The 21,993-nt window shown below is 40.7% G+C and overlaps 3 protein-coding genes and 1 long non-coding RNA gene across 8 annotated transcripts in view; 3 read left to right on the forward strand and 1 right to left on the reverse strand.

Moving 5' to 3' along the window:
• Positions 1-2,093, forward strand: part of neto1l (neuropilin (NRP) and tolloid (TLL)-like 1, like) — a 175,530-nt gene extending 173,437 nt beyond the window's left edge. Inside the window, exon 12 of one of the 4 annotated variants that reach the window (XR_008754548.1) lies at positions 52-130. Coding sequence is in view for 2 of the 4 variants with exons in the window: in XM_055881511.1 (XP_055737486.1) it covers positions 52-398 (347 nt within the window). In the remaining 2 variants the exon portion in view is untranslated. Of the gene's footprint in view, positions 1-51 lie in introns of all 4 variants that reach the window. The other 3 variants (XM_055881508.1, XM_055881507.1, XM_055881511.1) reach the window with 3 other exon arrangements.
• A 716-nt stretch (positions 2,094-2,809) lies between these two features.
• timm21 (translocase of inner mitochondrial membrane 21) lies at positions 2,810-7,487 on the forward strand. The gene is made up of 6 exons (XM_055881513.1): positions 2,810-3,385; positions 3,589-3,651; positions 3,764-3,861; positions 5,046-5,119; positions 5,260-5,365; positions 5,564-7,487. Exons 1-6 carry the CDS (start codon positions 3,082-3,084, stop codon positions 5,654-5,656), a joined length of 738 nt encoding a protein of 245 aa, XP_055737488.1. The 5' UTR covers positions 2,810-3,081; the 3' UTR covers positions 5,657-7,487.
• Positions 7,488-7,508: 21 nt separating this feature from the next.
• On the reverse strand, positions 7,509-8,416 carry LOC129822944 (uncharacterized). The gene is made up of 3 exons (XR_008754549.1): positions 8,032-8,416; positions 7,719-7,760; positions 7,509-7,595 (listed from the first exon to the last, which is right to left on the reverse strand). It is a non-coding gene; the product is annotated as an uncharacterized LOC129822944 (long non-coding RNA).
• A 261-nt stretch (positions 8,417-8,677) lies between these two features.
• LOC129822945 (E3 ubiquitin-protein ligase TRIM58-like) lies at positions 8,678-20,550 on the forward strand. Of its 2 annotated transcripts, none has more exons than XM_055881514.1 (14): positions 8,678-8,885; positions 9,982-10,022; positions 10,373-10,405; positions 10,624-10,674; positions 10,946-10,978; positions 11,468-11,563; positions 11,751-11,858; positions 12,359-12,469; positions 18,235-18,357; positions 18,433-18,558; positions 18,681-18,732; positions 18,857-18,883; positions 19,148-19,174; positions 19,318-20,550. In XM_055881514.1, the coding sequence occupies exons 2-14, from the start codon at positions 9,990-9,992 to the stop codon at positions 19,854-19,856; spliced, it is 1,359 nt and encodes a 452-aa protein (XP_055737489.1). In that variant the 5' UTR covers positions 8,678-8,885; positions 9,982-9,989; the 3' UTR covers positions 19,857-20,550. The 2 variants fall into 2 exon arrangements, with proteins under 2 accessions (XP_055737489.1, XP_055737490.1); XM_055881515.1 differs by having other exon boundaries at positions 8,678-8,868.
• The last annotated feature ends 1,443 nt before the right edge of the window (positions 20,551-21,993 follow it).

Genomic DNA, 21,993 nt, shown 5'->3' on the forward strand with positions numbered 1-21,993 from the left:
TATTGTGGACTAGAGTACACTAAAAGTAATGGTGTTTTCATTTCTCTACAGATACTTCAGACAGATTCATCATTCTTCTGCATCTTGCCAAGTTTGACATGGAACTAACATTAATCTCCCTCGTGCATCTTGAGAGAACTGTTGCACTTGAATTGAGCGGCAAAACCAATTTAGAGTGTTGTGATAAGGAGAAACAGAAGCTTGTTTGTGTATGCGTTGGTTTATTTTGTTTGGAGGTGAGATGCCCTGTTTGTGTTTCTCAAGTGGCTGAGATTGTAAAGCCAACGGACACATATCCTGATACTCAGATACTGGACCGAAACTTTAAAAGAAGAATAAATACCTTTAATGTACATTGTTTATGGACTGAAAAACTGAACCTGTTCTTTGAAACTTGATTAATGATTTTTTTATTTATCAAACGTAAGGATGTCATTTTGGTGCTGAAATACCATCTGGAAATCCACAGTATGTATCGCTGTTATGTTTCCCTCCCTCTATTATGGCTCGAGTTCTTTCCCCGGATGAAGTGTCACACCCAAGAGAATGTTGTGATGTCATGAAGGGCATTAACCTTAGTGTTAATCCACTAGACATGAAAGATCTCTTTGGTGATTTCTGAGGACTGAAATGGGACATTGGGATGTAATATGTAGTTTCTATGACAAGTCACAGACCTCTTCAGAGAGTAGCCTAATGAAATTGTTTTTCCAGAGATCCTAATTTTGAGAATTTCCAATCAGATTTCCAACTAGGATCTCAAACATTGGGAATGGTTGTACTAGTGGCTTGTTCATACACACTAAGCTAAAGTAAAAAAAATGTGTGCTCAATTACTGATCATGAATTAGGCTACTACCTAATTCCTTGATTGCCCCATAGCCTTTCCTTTACAATATTTTATTTCCTGTCATTCAAAATACACCACATGACCAAAAGTATGTGGACACTTGCTCGTCGAACATCTCACTCTAAAATCATGGGCATTAATATGGAGCTGGTCCCGCCTTTGTTGCTATAACAGCCTCCACTCTTCTGGGAAGGCTTTCCACTAGATGTTGGAACATTGCTGCGGGGACTTGCCACAAGAGCATTAGTGAAGTCGGGCACTGATGTTGGGCGATTAGGCCTGGCTCGCAGTCTGTGTTCCAATTCATTGCAAAGGTGTTCGACGGGGTTGAGGTCACGGCTCTGTGCTGGCCAGGGAAGTTCTTCCACACCGATCTTGACAAACGATTTCTGTATGGACCTCACTTTGCACGGGGGCATTGTCATGCTGAAACAGGAAAGGTCCTTCCCCAAACTGTTGCCACAAAGTTGGGAGCACAGAATCGTCTAGAATTTAATTGTATGCGGTAGCGTTAAGATTTCCCTTCATTGGAGCTAAGGGGCCTGGCCTGAACCATGAAACACAGCCTCAGACCATTAATCCTCCTCCACCCAACTTTACAGTTGGCACTATGCATTCGGTCAGGTAGCGTTCTCCTGGCATCTGCCAAACACAGATTAGTCCAGATGGTGAAGCATTTCCACTGCTCCAGAATCCAATGGCAGTAAGCTTTACACCACTCCAGTTGACGCTCGGCATTGCGCATGGTGATCTTAGGCTTGTCTGCAGCTGCTCCTCCATGGAAACCCATTTCATGAAGCTCCCGAAGAACAGTTATTGTGCTGACGTTGCTTCTAGAGGCAGTTTGGAACTCGGTAGTGAGTGTTGCAACCGAGGACAGATTATTTTTATGTGCTAAGCGCTTCAGCACTTGGAGGTCCCGTTCTGTGAGCTTGTGTGGCCTAACACTTCACAACTGAGCCGTTGTTGCTCATATCCATCACTGTGCTCTTCAGTAAGGCCATTCTACTGCCAACGTTTTCTATGGAGATTGCATGGCTGTGTGCTCGATTTTATACACCTGTCAGCAACGGTTGTGACTGAAATAGCCGAATCCACTAATTTGAAGAGGTGTCCACACACTTTTGTGTATATCGTGTATGTGTATGTTTGAGACCCATCTGTTTGCTGAGATCTCTATACTTTGGTAACACGTTAAAGAAATGCTGGACAGAATGTTTTCAATAAACTGATACTAATCTCATTGAGACTTACTGAGTTTGTATATTGGAAAGTGATATTAATTTGTGCTTGTCCATGAACAACGTCACTTGTCAGGGTACATGTACATGTAATCTGTTTACAATAAAGCAAACTGTAATCAGTTACGTTACCAGCAAAACTATTGTAATCAGATGATGGATACTTTTGAAAAACTAGATAATTACTTCTTGGATTACTTTGACATTTAGAAAGGATGTTTGGGAAAATGTTTTATGACACCACTCTGTTTTTTTCAATGACATTCAATTCAGTATTGAAAAAAGGCGAAAGTGTAAGTTTGCTCCACCTGAGCGAGTTTGACCACAAATCAGAGACCACTATGATGACACACCAATGCGTTTGATGGATCCTTTTTGTCTTCTTCCAATGCCTCTTAAGGAAAGTAATCCAAAACTGAAGTTACTGATTACAATTTTGGACAGGTAAGTAGTAACTGTAACAGATTACATTTAGAAAGTAAACTACCCAAACCTGTCGCTTGTTATAATGTTGTAGCCTAAGTGCTGTGTCTTACCCTACTAGTCTAGAATACGTGAGTATATTATCAAAGAGAATATATGTTTAAAATATACATGTTTTAAAATCTGTGATATTGATGTGATGTCTATTTCATCAAAGACATAATTCTTTTTGATTTCATCCACTGGGACCTGCCATGGACTTAAACTGACAATGCCTCTTCCGAGAAAACTCACTCTCCCACGATTCTTCGCGCTTGTTCAGTGACGACGACTTGCATGCGCCGGAGGTTCAACAGCAAGCTCCCCAACTCAAAGCTGACATTCTTGCAAGTACTTATTGAAGTATATATTGAATTGTGTTGCAATCAGGTCATTTATATCGTATAATGTTTCGACTTTAGTAACAGTTAATTAATACTGGGACATTTTGCGAAATAGGGGCAAGATACAGCGTGCGTTTTTTTGTTAGCTGAAGTAGCTAACAAGTCAACGTGAATAGAGGACAACATGGTGTATTCTTTCATACTGAAAGTTGTGCAGCGTAATTTGCATCAATATCAAACACTGTCTACGCAATCCGTTCTGCGAATATGTAAACGCATGCAGAACAATTTGCACCTTCAGAAACCGTCTACTGCAACATCCAGACTCATTTTCTATAGGACTGCAAATCGCTCACCTATTGTGAGCAATATATTTTGTACGCGGAGTCGAAGCATTTCTGTCGACACAAGATTGAGAAGTAAAGGAGAAGAGAAGGGTGGTGGACAGGTGTCAGTGCCTAGGCAAGGATCTTCTACTGCACATAAAGGTAAGCCTGTCGAACACAATGTATTGTTATTCAATCCGAGCCCATATGGATTTTGCCTTGTTAATCACACTTGCACAATAAGAATGAGACTAAACTATTTTAAGTTTTGACATTGGCATAATGGCATCATCCTTTTCTTCAGCTATCAAATAATTTAGAACTAGAAGGGTATACCATAATCAGAGTTCTCTCCCTCGCAACAGTAAAGGAAGCTGGCAAAGACTTTACCTACCTCATAGTTGTGCTGATTGGACTCGGAGTAACAGGTGATTTTTTTTTTTTTACTTCCAGAATATGATATTGAAAGATGAATTGATGTAATCTGATTAAAAGACAGTGTTGCCCCAACCTGTTGACACCTTGGTGTTTTGCTCTCAGGTGGGTTGTTGTATGTGGTGTTCCAGGAGCTGTTCTCCTCCTCCAGCCCCAACAAGGTCTACAGCAAAGCCTTCAACAAAACCAGGTTACACCCAGAGGTGAGATAACAAGCACCGAAACATAACATCAACAAGACAATCTACTCTTAGTCTGCATCTCAGTTGAGTTCATTTATGTATTTGCCTTTTGCAGGAATGTGTTTCGCATATGAGAGAACTGAGTTAAAGACAACATTAACCATCTACATCTCATTGGCTCGTCTCTTTCCCTGCATCTGCACTTCTCTGAAAACACAGGATTGATAAAAACAATGTGGTGTCAGGGGTCACGTTACCACAGGATTGATAAAAACAATGTGGTGTCAGGGGTCACGTCACCACAGGATTGATTAAAAACAATGTGGTGTCAGGGGTCACGTTACCACAGGATTGATAAAAACAATGTGGTGTCAGGGGTCACGTTACCACAGGATTGATAAAAACAATGTGGTGTCAGGGGTCACGTTACCACAGGATTGATAAAAACAATGTGGTGTCAGGGGTCACGTTACCACAGGATTGATAAAAACAATGTGGTGTCAGGGGTCACGTTACCACAGGATTGATAAAAACAATGTGGTGTCAGGGGTCACGTTACCACAGGATTCTGCATTTTTCACACAGAAAAGGAGAGATAAAATGGAGATCTAAAATCCCTCCCTTTGTAAATTCTGCTCGGCTTCAGTCGGGGTTTGCTCCAAATGATGAATGTAAAAGGACAAATGTTGTGCTTCAGTTACACGATCTGCTGACATCATTGGATCACCAGACAGCACACTGATGGATGTGTAGTCTACTTTTCTCCTGTCCTTTCCTCTGGTGTAGTTTTTCTCTGGTATCAAAGTAAAATGCAAGATTTACTTCAAGCAAAACATTAGGAAATGTAGCTGGCTACATTCTTTCTATGATATATATTATAAATATGATGGCCATGCATCATTTTTGCTACAAAAAAATACCTTTTTCATTGTAAGCTAATTCACTTATGTGTGGCTGCTAGCCAAATAGCGTTTCACGTCTGTCATCTGATGGAAAAAATTCTGCCAAATGTGTTGCGTTAATGCATTTTGTGGGAAGATTGAAGCAAAAAAACACTGTCGACTTTCAATATAAAACACAGGTGAAATGGTTTAAAACACAGATTTTTGATGGTCTGCTTTTAGAAAAGATTGATTTCTGACATCTAATTCGACCCCAGGGTGTAAAGTTGATTGTTCTCTTCCTTCCTCTTTGTAAAACCACAGGTGATTGGAGTGTTCGGGGAGCCAATCAAGTGCTTCGGTGAAACGTCCCGCCGAGGTAGAAGACAGAAAATCAGGTGATCAACATTTGTTTTTACCATGATGGTCTTTCTTTATACACTGTGATGGGAATACAAGATCACTGCATTAAACAGACTGTGTGATTTACATCAGTGTGATTACTAGCATGTTTATTTTGTTATTTTCTCCCCCACAGTCATGTGGAGTACATGAAGGATGGACTGAAGCACATGAGACTGAAGTTCTACATCCAGGGAGAAGAACCAGGCCGGCAGGGAACTGTGCACACAGAATCTAAAGAGGTTAGACATATTCCCTAGCCATATTATTTTATGGGCAATTTATCTGCTTGATTGACCTAAACGCTATAGCATTTAGAGACATTATTTTATTGATATAAGAAACAAGATTCTCCATTTAATTAGAGAATAAATAAATATTGGCATAAACGGCTCTTTTTGTTGTGATATAAGGTGAACATGTTTTAACTCTTTCAACAGAACCCTGAAACTGGAAAGTTAGAGTTCCGCTACATCTTTGTGGAAGTAGACACTTACCCCAGGAGAACCATTGTCATTGAGGATAACAGATAAGATGGCGACTGATTCTCTGACCCAGTCTGAAGAGGTGCTGCAGCTGTCTAGCATCACTCAGATTATGTAGGCAATGCATCACTTTGTTGATGAACTTGTTTGTTTCAAAAAGTTTTTCAACAAATGCCAATAAAGTTTTTTATAGAGTCTATCGGTGGTTAAACCCAATAATTATTGATGGAACCAAGTTCCTATATCTTGTTGTTTAGTATGAGTTTCAGTGTTTGGCACACTTGCACAGATTTGTTGGGTGATTTAGAAAATGGAGTCAAACAATGATTGATGGTAAGCAAAACAGATCACTCTACTGCCATTGCTGACTTTGAGGACAATTAACTTATTTTTGAGAACTGAGTTATTGAGGATGAAGTATGATCTCTTTTTGACGTGGCTGTTCCCTTCTGAATGCCAATAACGGGTGTTTTAAATTGGCAATGATTTGAAGCTATGCCATTTTAATGCTCCATAGGATAAACGGCTTCTCTAAAGAATGGTTTACTTTTGTTGTGAAATCACGGAAACGTAATGCTGTTAAAGAAAAGCATCTGATGCAGAGATGTTATTTGTGTATTGACAGTTAAAATGTTAGAATCTGTTCATGAATCTACTACACTGATTTGAGATTTGAATTAACTAAGACACCTGTATTTTGAGAGCAAGTCAATAGAATTGTTTCATGAGTCTGTGGAAATACACAAAAAGTGTGACTTGATTAAACCCCCAATGATAAAGTATTCACTGGCCATGCGAAGTTAGACATTCTGTCACACTGAAAATGTTCTATCCCACCCTGAACTTATTGGAAATATATTTTAGAAAAAAATCTGTTGGTACTTATGGAACACAGGAGGTTTGTGGCACCTTCATTTGGGGGAACAGGCTCATTGTAATGGCAGGAGTGGAATAGGTGGAATGGTATCAAACACATGGTTTTCATGTTTGATTCCATTTGCTCAGTTCCAGATATAATGAGCCTTTCTCCCCTCGGCAGCCTCCATTGTTATGGACAGTGTTGATTTTTTAAATTATGGCAATATTTGACAGGATATTATAGCATACCCAATATTACGTATGCAAATGTTGACTCGGACCTGATGAAATTAGGTGCCTTCGGAAAGTATTCAGACCCCTTGACTTTTTCCACATTTTGTTACGTTACAGCCTTATTCTAAAATGGATTAAATACAAATAATTGCTCAGCAATCTACACAAAATACCCCATGATGAAGAAAAGTTTTTTTTTTTTTTTTTTTGCAAGTGTATAAAAAAACATCTACCTTATTTACAAAAATATTCAGACCATTTGCTATGAGATGCGAAATTGAAGAAAATAAAAGGTTCCTGGGGTGTCCTCTAGGGCAGGGGTGTCAAACTCATTCCACGGAGGGCCTAGTGTCTGCAGGTTTTTGGTTTTTCCTTTCAACAAAGCCCTAGACAACCAGGTGTGGGGAGTTCCTAACTAATTAGTGATGTTAATTCACCAATCAAGTACAAGGGAGGAGCGAAAACCCGCAGACACTCGGCCCCCCGTGGAATGAGTTTGACACCTGTGCTCTAGGGGTTCTTCAAATTGAAACTGGGGGGGAACCCTTACGTTATTTGAAGAACCCTTTAAAAGGGTTCTTCAAAGAACCCCTTTTAATGGATCCTCGAAGAACCCTTTGAAGAACCTTTTGGGGTAAATGTTGTAACTACCCCCCTATTGTTAATAAATAAAATTTAAATAATATGCACAACAATAACACTATATTTTATTTGTCACTGTTTATTATGATATTAGTGGCAAAGCAGAATAAAATCACCCAAAGTCCAATGGGTATTTCCTCTGGAATGTTGATGTTAATGTGTTGATGTTCTCCGTATCCACAGCCAGAATTATTTTGCAGTGCATGGTGAACAGGTTTCCTGTTAAATGCATGAGGTGTAGGGAGGGTGAAGTCTGTGTCCATTTAAAAAAATATATATACACATTAACAAAACATGCACACGACAGTATTCATACCTTGGTTTCTGAGGTAAATGTGAACGAAAAACACTTTTGATAATGGTTTTCATACAGTACCTTGTCCATAATGTAGAGGCCTATGGGATAGTCATTGAAGAGCTAAGGGAGGAGGATGGTAAATGTGATCTGAGTAACATACCAATACCAATTGACATACCTTTGTATGCCTCCTCGTCTGTATACATACAGACACAAAAGTGAGCAGTTCAGTCATCTGCACCCAATACAGCCAGCCTTCAACATATTCTTATAGCCTACATATTCCATTGAATTGTCCATTTTCTGTTTTAGAAAGATTTGCACAAATATGAAAAGATAGATGGTGTCATAAAACAATATTAATTCAGATCAAACAAGGGACAAACCTTACCTTAGATTGAGGAGATCTTTACATGTTTCAGTTAAGTGCCTGCACCTGCTGTCCTTTCAAATCCAAATGTTTCAGTTGGGCAGTTAGGTTCCTCCAAGAGCCACCACCAACTAAGGATTAACCCCACCTTCTATGGGGTTCTTGGAAGAACCTATTGGAGGCAATTTTTAGTGCCAAGTTCAACGAACTTTCAGGATCTTAAAAGAACCCTTGTTGAGCTGCAAATTTTTAGAGTGTGTAGTGTCATTCAAATGACAAAATACTCTGAAGTAATTAATATATGTATTTCAAATCGCGGCCTTTGTGGAGCGATGGGTAACGATGCTTCGTGGGCGACCGTTGTTGATGTGTGCAGAAGGTCCCTGGTTCGCGCCCGTGTCGGGGCGAGGGGGCGGTTTAAAGTTATACTGTTACATCTGCATATGACTCCAAGGAAGGCTGACGAAAGACCAACCATAAACTGGCAACCTTTACTAGACAGCCGCTAGTGGTCGCTATTTTTCCTGTATTTTGACGAAAGACAGGTAAATAGCGACCACTAGCGGCAGTCCGGGCCGGTGGCAACCCATAAATGGCACTTTCATCTAAGTACACCTGATTGCAGTGTGCAATTCGGGCGGAGTCAAACATTTGACCCCCTCCCACCCTTTTTTTAGCACTGCAAAGTCAGGAGATCCTCGGTTCATTCCCTACGACACTTATTTGTAGTTCGTACGTGGATCATTGGGAAATATATGGAACAATCCCGGGGATATAGCCCCATACAATTTTGCTAAATCGGTGAAAGACCAGTTATGACTAGAAGTAAGCCTATCAAGAACAGAAGTTAAACAACAGGTGAGAGACAGACGCAGGTAGGTACTTTTTATACTTTTCCCAAATTGTTATAGTTAGCGTACACTAAAAAAATAGGCTAAACATCTGCAAAAGAAAGGCATACAACACTGACATAGCCTAAGCAATTGTCAAACCAACTACCATAATGCTAATCATTCTGATCATTAAGACTATTCGTTTTCTTCTAAATGACTGTTACTTGTGCAATTTGCGTTATTGCCTACCTTTTTATTTCACAAGAATCTAAGACCTTGACTCAAACCGACTCACAAAGTAGACTGTCGTTGTCAATCAAAATAAAACAGCTCTAATTTCATATTTCTACTGTAATTGCTATTCGTTTTGGAAATGTCTTGTAGCGCTATAAATACAGTGCATGCCAATGATAGACGAGTTGACTACTACGCCACACACATCATTGGACCAATTTGACAAAGAGGAAGTGTTTAGAATTGATCTTTTGATTTGATTTATTAGGACCCCCATTAACCGACGCCAATGGCGACAGCTAGTCTTACTGGGGCCCGACATATGAAGAAGACAATACACTGAAAATACTTTACAATTGACATGCATTTAAAAAACATTAATACATGTCAGTACATACACACAACAAGTAGGTCACATGGGAGAGAGGCGTTGTTTATTAGCTATGCATAGTCACTTTAACTCTACCTAAATGTACATATTACCTTAATTACCTCCCACCGTACATTCAATCTCTGTACCGGTACACCCAGTATATAGCCTTGCTTGTTATTTTACTGCTGCTGTTTAATTATTTTAAATTTTAAATTTTTTACTGAACACTTGTTTTTTTCTGCAACTTCTTAAAGCATTGTTGGTTAAGGGCTTGTATGTAAGCATATCACTGCAAGGTCCACACCTGTTGTATTCGGCGCATGTGACAAATACAATTTGTGTTGTGAGGTGTTGCTTTATTTGTTTTTATATTTTATCTTTGTTCCTATGCGCACTTGAAGATCCAGTTGGACATGATGACAAGGAAGTGTTTAGATTGTATCTTTGCAAAGTATGCACACTGGCAGATCTAGTTTGACTTGGTGATGACTATTCTCTGTATTCTCTCTCTCCCTCTCCCCTTCATCATAGGCGTTGCAATGGCCCACAGGATGTCTTCTTCTTCAGAAAGGGTTTGTTTTGCAGGGGGCACTGAAGTCCTATAACAAATGATTGCACTCTCACAAAGTAATATAAACAAAACAAAAATGAACAAGAAAACAAATTGTCAAAACAACTGCCAAAATGACTCATTTTTCAAAAACATTCGTTGCTTTAAAATCAACGCGCTTGTTCATGGAATACGTTTTGCTACAAAAATTACTAAACAAACATTCTCAATGTTATTTCTCATTTAGATATTGACCACAGTCTGTCTTAAATCTTTTTATATTAATATTTTTTTAATAAACTATTTAATTGTTTTACTTGTCTTTTAATTATAACTGATTTGACCCCCTTCCTTCTGTCTCTCTCCTCATAGCCATGGAGGCGTAGAACGTATCTAATGTCACAGGTATGTTCCAAGTAAACTGCATGTCATGAGAAGGGCATTGAATAATATCTGATAAATGTTGATGAATATCCCTCCAACTCTTCGTCCAATGACTAGATGGAAACTAACTGGTTGGATCTGGTACATTTACAGAAATGTTGATTGATGTGCTTTGGCCCAGTAAATAAATAAATGACATGACCCCCTCCCCTCCCTTCTTTCCATTCTCATATTCATAGAACTCCAGCTCATCGATGGGTATCCCGATAAGTAGTTTCAAGCAAATATCTGTGAGTTTTAACCATACCTCCGTAGCTCAGAGTTGTGCCTCTTTTTTATTCCTGGTTTGAATATGGTTTGTTTTATATGGTGAAGCTGTCTTTTTCCAGATTCCAATTGATGCCTAAGCTTTACTGAAGATGTTTTGGATCTACCCCTAGATCTTTGAGATCTTTAAGGCAATCCTCTGGAAGAAATGCTTCCATGACTTTGCTGCTGTTGGAGGCTATCTTGTGCAGCCTCACGCTTGACTCGGCTGACATTTCTTTTGTTCTTTTCAAGTTGCCAACAGCTTCTTCGTCTCTGGCGTATGAGGTAAGTCCATCGTCCACGTAAAAGTTTCTCATGACAAACTGTTTTGCATCTGTGCCGTGCTCGTCACCCTTCTGGGCTGCCCACCTCAGGCCGTAAACGTCAAGTTGCCTGGATGTCCTTTGGGTGGTGGACTATTCTTGATATACACGGGAAACTGTTGAGTGTGGGAAAAAAAGGTTTTGACACAAACACAGCCTATAGGTGAGCAGAAGTGTAGACACTAAATGGTTTCCATTGGAAATTATACTATATATCATTGTGATACTGTATATTGGAAATTATACTATATATCATTGTGATACTGTATGTATTTTAGTCTTGCGTTGCTACACTCTGTAGTCTTGTCTTCACTGTGCCAGGAAGACTGGAGATCAAGGTTCAGTTGTACTAGAGCAGTTTAAAGGGCACCAATGTCCACCAATTCAAACATGATTATGTCAGTGGATGATAACAAGCTCTTTTAAATGTTAACTTGCCTGGTTGTGTCAGTCTTTCTGTCAGACTAACCTAACTGTGGATTGCACGATGGAAGCATGTTTTCAGCTCATCAAAGAACTGGCCAAGGAGGTGAAGGATATCAGTAAGGTATGGAATCATTCACAATCACACATACACACACACTGTCCCAGTCATTCATTACATCAACAACAAATACTAAGTCAAGAAGCTGTTCATCAACAAACTTTGACATATTAAAAAAATACAAACCTCCACATCAAGACTGTTACCACGGGTGATATGAACAGATATGGCTGTCCTTCCTTCCTTGCAGCATGCTCAGAAGAGCGAGGTGAAAGAAGAGTTAACTGCATCACTTAGCTTAGATAGCAGTAGGAGTCTCATTCTGAAGTGGTCCAAGGAGCTGAACCAACTAACCCGGGTGAGCAGGCTAACTGGGCAGTTACAACAGAAGGAAATAATTGATTAAACCTTAGTGGCCATGCACCTATGTTCATGTATTTATATCATGATTGCTGAGAAAGTCCCTGTAGTATAAGGTTTGTGTCATGGGTCAGGTGGTCAAACATTTTACATGGCTCTGCTCATTCAACAGAAAGGAGCACACCACTCCGAGGCTGCAAAATATTTGGAATTCAGATCAGCCAAAAACAACGTGTTCTTCTTTTTGGTTAAATGACCCTCTAAATAAGCTAGCAGAGTACACATGCAATTTAATTCTGGGTTCCAAATTTAAGAAACGTTGAAATACAAGCCAAAATTCAAGGTAGACAATTAGCAATTATGGATAACTGAACAAGCAGAACTTTACCATCAAACTTTAACATAACAGATGCAATCATATTTGATGAAGCACGTAGATTGTTACCAGTGATTATATGAACAGATTATATGACAATGGCTTCTCTACCTTGCTTTCAGCATGCCCGGAAAAGAAAATTGGAAAAAGCTGTCACTCCACCACCTAACAGCCTAGAGAGCAGCAGGAGTCTCATCCTAAATTTATCCAAGGAGTTGAACCAACTTGAACCAGTATGCAGGCTTAAACATACCATACTGCCAAAGGAGATCATTCATTGTCTTTGACTCCCAGTTCATGTAGTATTTACTCAATTGCTGTTATAGATTTGGGTCTGCTTTACATCTTGACGTCATATCTCATTTAATATACAGGTAACTGCCAAAATAAAGGAAACACTTGAGTAAATGATGGATACAAAGTACAGTGCATTTGGAAAGTATTCAGACCCCTTGACTTTCCCCACATTTGGTTACGTTACAGCCTTATTCTAAAATGAATTCAATTGTTTGTTTTTTTGTCATCAATCTACAAACAATACTCCATAATGACAAAGCAAAAACAGGTAAAAAAAAAAAAATGAAATGTCACATTTACAAAATTATTCAGACCCTTTACTCAGTACTTTGTTGAAGCACCTTTGGCAGCGATTACAGCCTTGAGTCCTCTTGGATATGACGCTACAAGCTTGGCACACCTGTATTTAGGGAGTTTCTCCCATTTTTCTCTGCAGATCCTCTCAAGCTCTGTCAGGATGGATGGGGAGCTTTGCTGCACAGTTATTTTCAGGTCTCTCCAGAGATGTTCAAGTCCGGGCTCTGGCTGGGCCACTCAAGGACATTCAAAGCCTTGTCCCGAAGCCACTCTTGCATTGTCTTGGCTGTGTGCTATGGGTCGTTGTTCTGTTGGAAGGTGAACCTTCACCCCAGTCTGATGTACTGAATGTTCTGGAGCAGGTTTTCATCAAGGATCTCTCTGTACTTTGCTCCGTTCATCTTTCCCTCGATCCTGACTAGTCTCCCAGTCTCTGCTGCTGAAAAACATCCCCACAGCATGATGCTGCCACCACCATGCTTCACCGTAGTGAGGGTGCCAGGTTTCCTTCAGAGGTGACGCTTGGCATTCAGGCCAAAGAGTTCAATCTTGGTTTCATCAGACCAGAGAATCTTGTTTCTCTTGGTCTGAGAGCCCTTTGGGTTCCTTTTGGCAAACTTCAAGCAGGCTGTCGTGAGGTGTGGCGTCCGTCTGGCTACTCTACCATAAAGGCCTGATTGGTGGAGTGCTGCAGAGATGGTTGTGCTGCTGTGCGGTTTGTTGCTAACGTTTCTTTGCTACCTGCCAACTTTACATTCTGTACCTTTTTTTTAATTGCCGTTTTTATATTTTTCATTCAACTTTTTCACCCCGGAAGCTTTATCTGGACATGGTTCTACATGACCTCCACCAGCCGATGCTAAGTAGTAACATTAACATCATGCCTTCTAATTGCAATCGCTGTACTCATAATATACAGGAGAACGAGGATAGCCGTGCTGCAAGCCCAGCTTCAGACGCAATCATTAGGGAAAGGTCATTTTAAGTGTAGGAAGGGATGAAACAGCGTCTGTACCACCAATACGTACAGATAGTAGTATAAATCCCCTCACACAGTCCCCGCAGCCGGACAATTTTCTCATGGCTTCTGGAAGGAAATGCTGTAGGATTTCCGGTGTCGCTCATTCAGCCGACAAACTCTCAACCCGTTCTCACCATTAAGCAACGAGTCAGAGTCGGTCTTCTCTGGTCTGTCCTCCACCCGTTACGGGGTCTGAGACGCCGAAGCCTCCCACCATTAGCTCTGCCAAATTGAACGCCCTAGTCATTGGCGACTCCATTGCCCATAGTATTAGACTTAAAAAGAATCCTCCAGCGATCATACACTGTTTACCAGGGGGCAGGGCTACGGACGGTGAGGCTAATCTGAAGATGGTGCTGGCTAAGGCTAAAACTGGCGAGAGTATAGGGATATTGTTATCCATGTTGGCACCAACGATGTTAGGATGAAACAGTCGGGTCACCAAGCGCAATATAGCTTCAGTGTGTAAATCAGCTAGAAAGATGTGTCGGCATCGAGTAATTGTCTCTGGCCCCCTCCCAGTTAGGGGGAGTGGGGAGCTCTACAGCAGTCTCACAACTCAATTGCTGGTTGAAAACTGTTTTCTGCCCCTCTCAAAAAATAGAATTATTAGATAATTGGCCCTCTTTCTGGGAGTCACCCACAAACGGGACCAAGCCTGGCCTGCTGTGGAGTGACAGACTCCATCCTAACTGGAAGGGTGCTCTCATCTTATCTATGAACATAGAAAGGGCTCTAACTCCTCTAGCTCCACAATGAGATAGGATGCAGGCCAGGCTGCAGCCTGTTAGCCACCCTGCCAGCTTAGTGGCGTCTGCCACTAGCATAGTCAGTGTAGTCAGCTCAGCTATCCCCATTGAGACCGCGTCTGTGCCTCGATCTAGGTTGAGCAAAACTAAACATGGCAGTGTTCACCTTAGCAATCTCATTGGAATAACGACCTCCTCCATTCCTGTCATTATTGAAAGAGATAATGATACCTCACATCTCAAAATAGGGCTACTTAATGTTAGATCCTCACTTCCAAGGCAGTTATAGTCAATGAACTAATCACTGATCATAATCTTGTGATTGGCCTGACTGGAACATGGCTTAAGCCTGTTTCATTTACTGTGTTAAATAAAGCCTCTCCTCCTGGTTACACTAGTGACCATATCCCGCAAAGGCAGAGGTGTTGCTAACATTTACGATAGCAAATTTAAATGTACAAAAAAAAGAATGACTGCGTTTTCGTCTTTTGAGCTTCTAGTTATGAAATCTATGCAGCCTACTCAATCACTTTTTATAGCTACTGTTTACAGGCCTCCTGGGCCATATACAGCGTTCCTCATTGAGTTACCTGAATTCCTATTGGACCTTGTAGTCATGGCAGATAATATTACATTTTTTGTTGACTTTAATATTCACATGGAAAAGTCCACAGACCCATTGCAAAATGTTTTTGGAGCCATCTACTCAGTGGGTTTTGTCCAACATTTCTCTGGACCTACTCACTGCCACAGTCATACTCTGGACCTAGTTTTGTCTCGTGGAATAAATATTGTGGATCTTAATGTTTGACCTCATACTCTTGGACTATCGGACCACAATTTTATTACGTTTGCAATTGCAACAAATAATCTGCTCAGACCCCAACCAAGGATCATCAAAACCCGTGTTATAAATTCTCAGACAACCCAAAGATTCCTAGATGCCCTTCCAGACTCCCTCCACCTATCCAAAGATGTCAGAGTACAAAAATCAGTTAACCACCTAACCGAGGAGCTAAATTTAACCTTGCGTGATACCCTAGATGCAGTTGCACTCCTAAAAACAAAAAAACATTTGTCCATAATAAACTAAAAACATTTGTCCATAATAAACTATCTCCCTGGTATACAGAAAATACCCGAGCCCTGAAGCAAGCTTCCAGAAAATTGGAACGGAAATGGTGCTACACCAAACTGTAAGTCTTCCGGCTAGCTTGGAAAGACAGTACCATGCAGTATCGAAGAGCCCTCACTGCTGCTCAATCATCCTATTTTTCCAACTTAATTGAGGAGAATAAGACCAATCCAAAATGTATTTTTGATACTGTCGCAAAGTTAACTAAAAAGCAGCATTCCCCAAGAGAGGATGGCTTTTACTTCAGCAGTGATACATTCATGAACTTCTTTGACGAGAAGATCATGATTATTAGAAAGCAAATTACGGACTCCTCCTCTGCGTATTTCTCCAAAGTTCAGTTGTCCTGAGTCTGCACAACACTGCCAGGACCAAGGATCTAGGGAGACACTCACATTTTTTAAATACTCTATCTCTTGGTACACTGATGAAAATAGTCTTTACCTCTAAACCTTCAAGCGGCATACTTGACCCTATTCCAACTAAACTACTGAAAGAGCTGCTTCCTGTGCTTGACCCTCCTATGTTGAATATAAAATACGGATGTACCAAACTCACTAAAAGTGGCAGTAATAAAGCCTCGCTTGAAAAAGACAAACCTTGACCCAGAAAATATAAAAAACTGTCGGCCAATATCGAATCTCCCATTCCTCTAAAAAGATTTTGAAAAAGCTGTTGCGCAGCAACTCACTGTCTTCCTGAAAACAAACAATGTATACGAAACACTTCAGTCTGGTTTTATACCCCATCATAGCACCGAGAATGCACTCGTGAAGGTGGTAAATTACCTTTTAATGGCGTCAGACCAAGGCTCTGCATATGTCCTCGTGCTCCTAGACCTTAGTGCTGTTTTTGATACCATCGATCAACACATTCTTTTGGAGAGATTGGAAACCCAAATTGGTCTACACAGACAAGTTCTGGCCTGGTTTAGATCTTATCCATCAGAAAGATATCAGCTTGTCTCTGTGGATGGTTTGTCTTCTGACAAATCAACTGTAAATTTCCGTGTTCCGTTTTAGGACCACTATTGTTTTCACTATATATTTTACCTCTTGGTGATGTCATTCGGAAACATCATGGGAAAATCAGCCAAGACCTCAGAAAGAAACGGTAGACTTCCACAAATCTGGTTCATCCTTGGGAGCAATTTCCAAATGCCTGAAGGTACCACGTTCATCTATACAAACAATATTACTCAAGTATAAACACCATGGGACCATGCAGCCGTCATACCGCTCAGGAAGGAGACGCGTTCGTTCATCTCTAGGAGGCAGTACTTTGGTGTGAAAAGTGCAAATCACCTTGTGAAGATGCTTGAGGAAACCGGTACAAAGTATCTATATCCACAGTAAAACGAGAACTATATCGTCATAACCTGAAAGGCCGCTCAACAAGGAAGAAGCCACTGCTCCAAATCCGCCATTACAAAAGCCAGACCGTTTGCAACTGCACATGGGGACAAAGATCGTACTTTTTTGAGAAATGTCCTCTGGTCTGATGAAAGAAAAATAGAACTGTTTGGCCATAATGACCATCATTATGTTTGGAGGAAAAAGGGGGAGGCTTGCAAGCCGAAGAACACCATCTCAACCGTGAAGCACGGGGGTGGCAGCATCATGTTGTGGGGGTGCTTTGCTGCAGGAGGGACTGGTGCACTTCACAAAATAGATGGCATCATGAGGGAGGAAAATTATGTTACTTCAATATATCGACATCTCAAGACATCAGTCAGTAGGTTAAAGCTTGGTCGCAAATGGGTCTTCCAAATGGACAATGACCACCAAGCATACTTCCAAAGTTGTGGCAAAATGGCTTAAGAAGAACAAAGTCAAGCTATTGGAGAGGCCATCACAAAGCCCTGACCTCAATCCTATAGAAAATGTATGGGCAGAACTGAAAAAGCGTGTGCGAGCAAGGAGGCCTACAAACCTGACTCAGTTACACCAGCTCTGTCAGAAGGAATGGGCCAAAATTCACCCAACCTATTGTGGCAAGCTTGTGGAAGGCTACCTGAAACGTTTAACCCAAGTTAAACCCAAGTTAAACAATTTAAAGGCAATGCTACCAAATACTAATTGAGTGTTTGTAGACTTCTGACCCACTGGGAATGTGATGAAAGAAATAAAAGCTGAAATATATCATTCTCTCTACGAATATTGTGACATTTCACATTCATAAAATAAAGTGGTGATCCTAACTGACCAAAGACAGGGAATTTGTACTAGGAGTAAATGTCAGGAATTGTGAATTTGGATAAGGTGTATGTAAACTTCCGACTACAACTGTATGCCGTGGTCCAGTGATGCTGTTCTGGCGACTCATGGTGGCCAAATGCCCTATTAAGACACTTTATGTTGGTGTTTCCTATATTTTGCCAGTTAACTGTAGATCTATAATAAATCTATATAATAACCCCTAAGTTACCTGAATGCGTACATATACAGTATGTATAATTCTGTGATGTTCATGGCTGATGTTCAAACCTTATTCTCTCAGTTCCAGAAGCGAGCCATGGATACAGAGGATGAAAGTTTGGATGATTTTAGAGGCACATGGGAAGATAGATGTTTGGAGAAGAAGATCCTGGACTGGGCAGTAGAGCTGAAGAATGTCTCAAAGGTATGGCAATTATTTATTTGTGTGTGTGCTACTGTATCTTTTATGTGTGTGTACTCCCATTGTTTTGTAATGCAGGTGAATTGTCTGTCAGATGAAGACATTGAAAGTCTCCTGCGCCCTAGTGGGAAGGAGTCAAGGCTGGCCAGTGCTCTGCCATTGTTGGAGTTTGTGGCTTGGTCTCTGCTAACACATGACGCTGAGGTGAGCAGTGCCCACACTTTTCAAACATGGTGACTATTGAAACAGCAGTGAGGAATCCAGTGTGTGTATTCCTTCCTGTGTATATTACTGTCCAACAAATCATATTTATTCTGTCTCCGTAGGAGGACATATCAGTGCTGTGGTTAACGTCCAAACAGAGGGCATGCAAGACTGGTAAATGTTGATGATTCCTTCATCTCTTTTTCTCTTAGAATTTTTCATAAATAGGAATGATGTTCACTGAAACGTTTTCACCTATTTATTGTTGTGCTAAACTATTATTTTCCTTCCCAATTAGGAAACTCCATATATATCCCCAATTCAGGTGGGCAAAGTTTTTCACAAGATAAGTTATTTCAGTACCTTCTTTGCACAGGAGTTTGGTGGCACCTTAATTGGGGAGGACGTGCTCGTGGTAATGGCTGGAGCGGAATCAACACATGGTTTGATGCCATTCCATTTGCTCCGTGCCAGCCATTATTATGAGCCGCCCTCCCCTCAGCAACCTCCATTGCTTCTTGGAAATTCACTCAATTTAAGTCCTGTGTATTCTATTCATCTATTCATCTATTCCATTATTTTCTTTCAGCATGGCAATGGATTCTCAGTGTTTCAGGTAACATTCAAACATATAAAGTGCAGGGAAATATATTCAATTGGTTACTTCAGTCTTTAACCTCATGAATAAGAACATGATAGAAACAATCTTAAGGCTTCAATTTAAAACGCGTCCCTTGTTCTCTCTGTCAATCTCCACAGTCCCTATGTGCTTGGACCCCAACACTAGCCACCCTTTGCTGGCTTTCTCAGATGACAAGCTTGAGGTATCGAGAGGGAGCCAGAAGCCCAATGTCATAGACCACCCCTGTCGTTTTAACTCATGGCACTGCGTGCTTGGTGACAGATTCTTCACCTCAGGGCATCACTACTGGGAGGTGGAAGCAACCCCCACAGGGAGCTGGAGATTAGGACTAACCACTGTAACTTCCTCCAGGAGGAATCGGTTTGAGATAACCCCAGCAAAGGGCTACTGGACACTCTGGGGTTATTGGACCCAGAGTGGGTCCCGGCAGCTCTTTGCCTGTAATGACCAATTAATCAAGCTTCCAAGTGTTAACCGGGTGGGCATCTATCTGGATTACGAAGAGGGACAGTTGTCTTTCTATGATGTAGAGAAGAGGTCTCACATCTACACCTTCTCTATTACCTTTAAAGGGGGGGTCGTTCCTGTGTTTGCCTGTCTGGATGCCTACACAAAGCTCAAAATTGTGACACCGAAGAGATTTCAGCCACATTAGAGACACACATTAGTACTCCACTAGATGAAACTCCATGGGTAAAACCATATAGTGTATAGTGTTGAGTCATCCACATACATAGACACACAAGGCCAATGGTAGGTCATTAGTAAAGATTGAAAAAAAGTAAGGGCTGAGTTTGCCTTTTTGCCCAAAATGTCATTTAAGGTGCTCCAAAGCTTTTTACTATCATTCTGTATGTCATTTATCTTTGTTTCATAGTATAGTTTATTTTTATTCAGTTTAGTCACATGATTTCTCAATGTGCTGTACGTTTGCCAATCAGTTGTGCAGCCAGACTTATTTACCATTCCTTTTGCCTGATCCCTCTCAACCATACAATTTTTCAATTCTTCATCAATCCACATGGATTTGACAGTTTTACAGTCATTTTCCTAATGGGTGCATGCTTATTAGTAACTGGAAGAAGCAATTTCATAAATGGGTCAAGTGCAGCATCTGGTTGCTCCTCATTACACACCACAGACCAGCAAAACTTATTTACATCAACAACATAGGAATCATTAAAAACATGTATTGTATGACCTCTTATACACTACACTGTATTAGACCCAGACTTGACCCAGACTTTGGTTTTCCTAGATATGGCTACTATATTGTGATCACTACATCCAATGGATTTGGAAACTGCTTTAAAGCACATTTCTTCAGAATTAAAGATGTGATCAATACATGTTGATGATTTAATTCCTGCGCTGTTTGTAACTACCCTGGTAGGTTGACTGATAACCTGAACCAGGTTACAGGTTTCTAGTTACACTTTGAAGCTGTTTCTTGAGTGGGCAACCTGATGAAAGCCAGTCAATTTTCAAATCACCCAGAAAATATACCTCTTTGGTGATATCACATACATTATCAATGAATTAGCATTTCACACATGTAATCCAGATACTGATTGTTAGCACTTGGTGGTTCATAGCAGCTTCCCACCAGAATGGGCTGTAGGTGAGGCAGATGAACCTGTGGCCATATTACAGTATTTAACATTATATTTTCTCTAAGCTTTACAGGAATGTCGTTCTGAATGTAAATGGCAACACTTCCACCTTTGGCATTTCTGTCTATTCTGTAGATGTTAGACCATGTATTGCTACCATGTATTATCTAAGTGAGTTTCAGAGATGGTCAGAATATGAATGTCATCCTTTATAGCAAATTATTGATTTCATAATCCTTGTTTCTTAAGCTACATATGTTAATGTGGGATATTTTGAACACTTTTCTGGGATACTTGATTGTTTTCATTGCTTTACTGGGAAGCTTAGTCAAAGTAGACACGCTCATGTTACTTATGTTCGTGCAGGGTGAACTGCACACAGTGGACTTCCTACTAGGGCACACCGCCTCAGTGCTAACAGTATACATTTGATTCATAGGCACATGATTACTGCGTACAATAGCTGTAGGATCAGCAGAGGCATTCAGGGCAGTTAGAGGGACGTAATTACTTATTACAATGGTTACTTACATTGTGTCTTCTAACGCCACTGGAATAATGTACATTTGCTGAAGCATTATGACAACTCAGCGACACAGTGGTAGAGATTAATTGAGCTGGGCTGGATCTTTGTTAAGTCTTATAATGCTGTGAAAGGATCCAGGAACCCACATGATTTGGGTGGATCCCATCCTCCGTATAAAACAAGCTTTGTTTCTCAATAAATGTTACACCCACGGAGCTGCAATAGTCTTGTAGCCAGTTATGGAGGGCTAAAAGTCTGCTGAAACATTCAGTGCCACGATTTAGGGAGGGCACAGGGCCAGATATTATAGGCTTTTTGTTGGTGTCAAGCAGAGACCAAATAAGTTATTTAAAATCCGTCTTCAGCTGTTGTGACCTGCCCTTTATAACGCCATTGAATCCCACATGAACTATGATAGACTCAATTCCCTGATGCAGGTTTAAAATGTTTGAGAGCAGCTTATTTATGTCCTGAACTCGTGCTCCTGGATAGCACAATGTTTTTGCTCCAGGGACTGACACATTTCTCACCATTGAACTGCTCAATACAACGGCCGGAGAAGGGAATGGAGAAATCCGCCCATTCCTACCCCTCACACAATTCGTTGAACCTTTCACGGGCACACGAGAAGCAGGATAGCATACACCCGCAGC

Source organism: Salvelinus fontinalis, chromosome 25 (assembly GCF_029448725.1).
Source record: "Salvelinus fontinalis isolate EN_2023a chromosome 25, ASM2944872v1, whole genome shotgun sequence".
In the NCBI taxonomy this organism is placed as follows: domain Eukaryota; kingdom Metazoa; phylum Chordata; class Actinopteri; order Salmoniformes; family Salmonidae; genus Salvelinus; species Salvelinus fontinalis.

Coding starts and splice junctions, on each gene's coding strand:
- LOC129822945 (XM_055881514.1), top strand. CDS start 9,990: ATGGCCCACAGGATGTCTTCTTCTTCAGAAAGG. Junction 11,859..12,358: donor AGCTGAACCAACTAACCCGG/GTGAGCAGGCTA, acceptor CCTTGCTTTCAG/CATGCCCGGAAAAGAAAATT. Junction 18,358..18,432: donor AGCTGAAGAATGTCTCAAAG/GTATGGCAATTA, acceptor TTTGTAATGCAG/GTGAATTGTCTGTCAGATGA.
- timm21 (XM_055881513.1), top strand. CDS start 3,082: ATGGTGTATTCTTTCATACTGAAAGTTGTGCAGCGTAATTTGCATCAA. Junction 3,386..3,588: donor ATCTTCTACTGCACATAAAG/GTAAGCCTGTCG, acceptor CCCTCGCAACAG/TAAAGGAAGCTGGCAAAGAC. Junction 3,652..3,763: donor GATTGGACTCGGAGTAACAG/GTGATTTTTTTT, acceptor TTTTGCTCTCAG/GTGGGTTGTTGTATGTGGTG.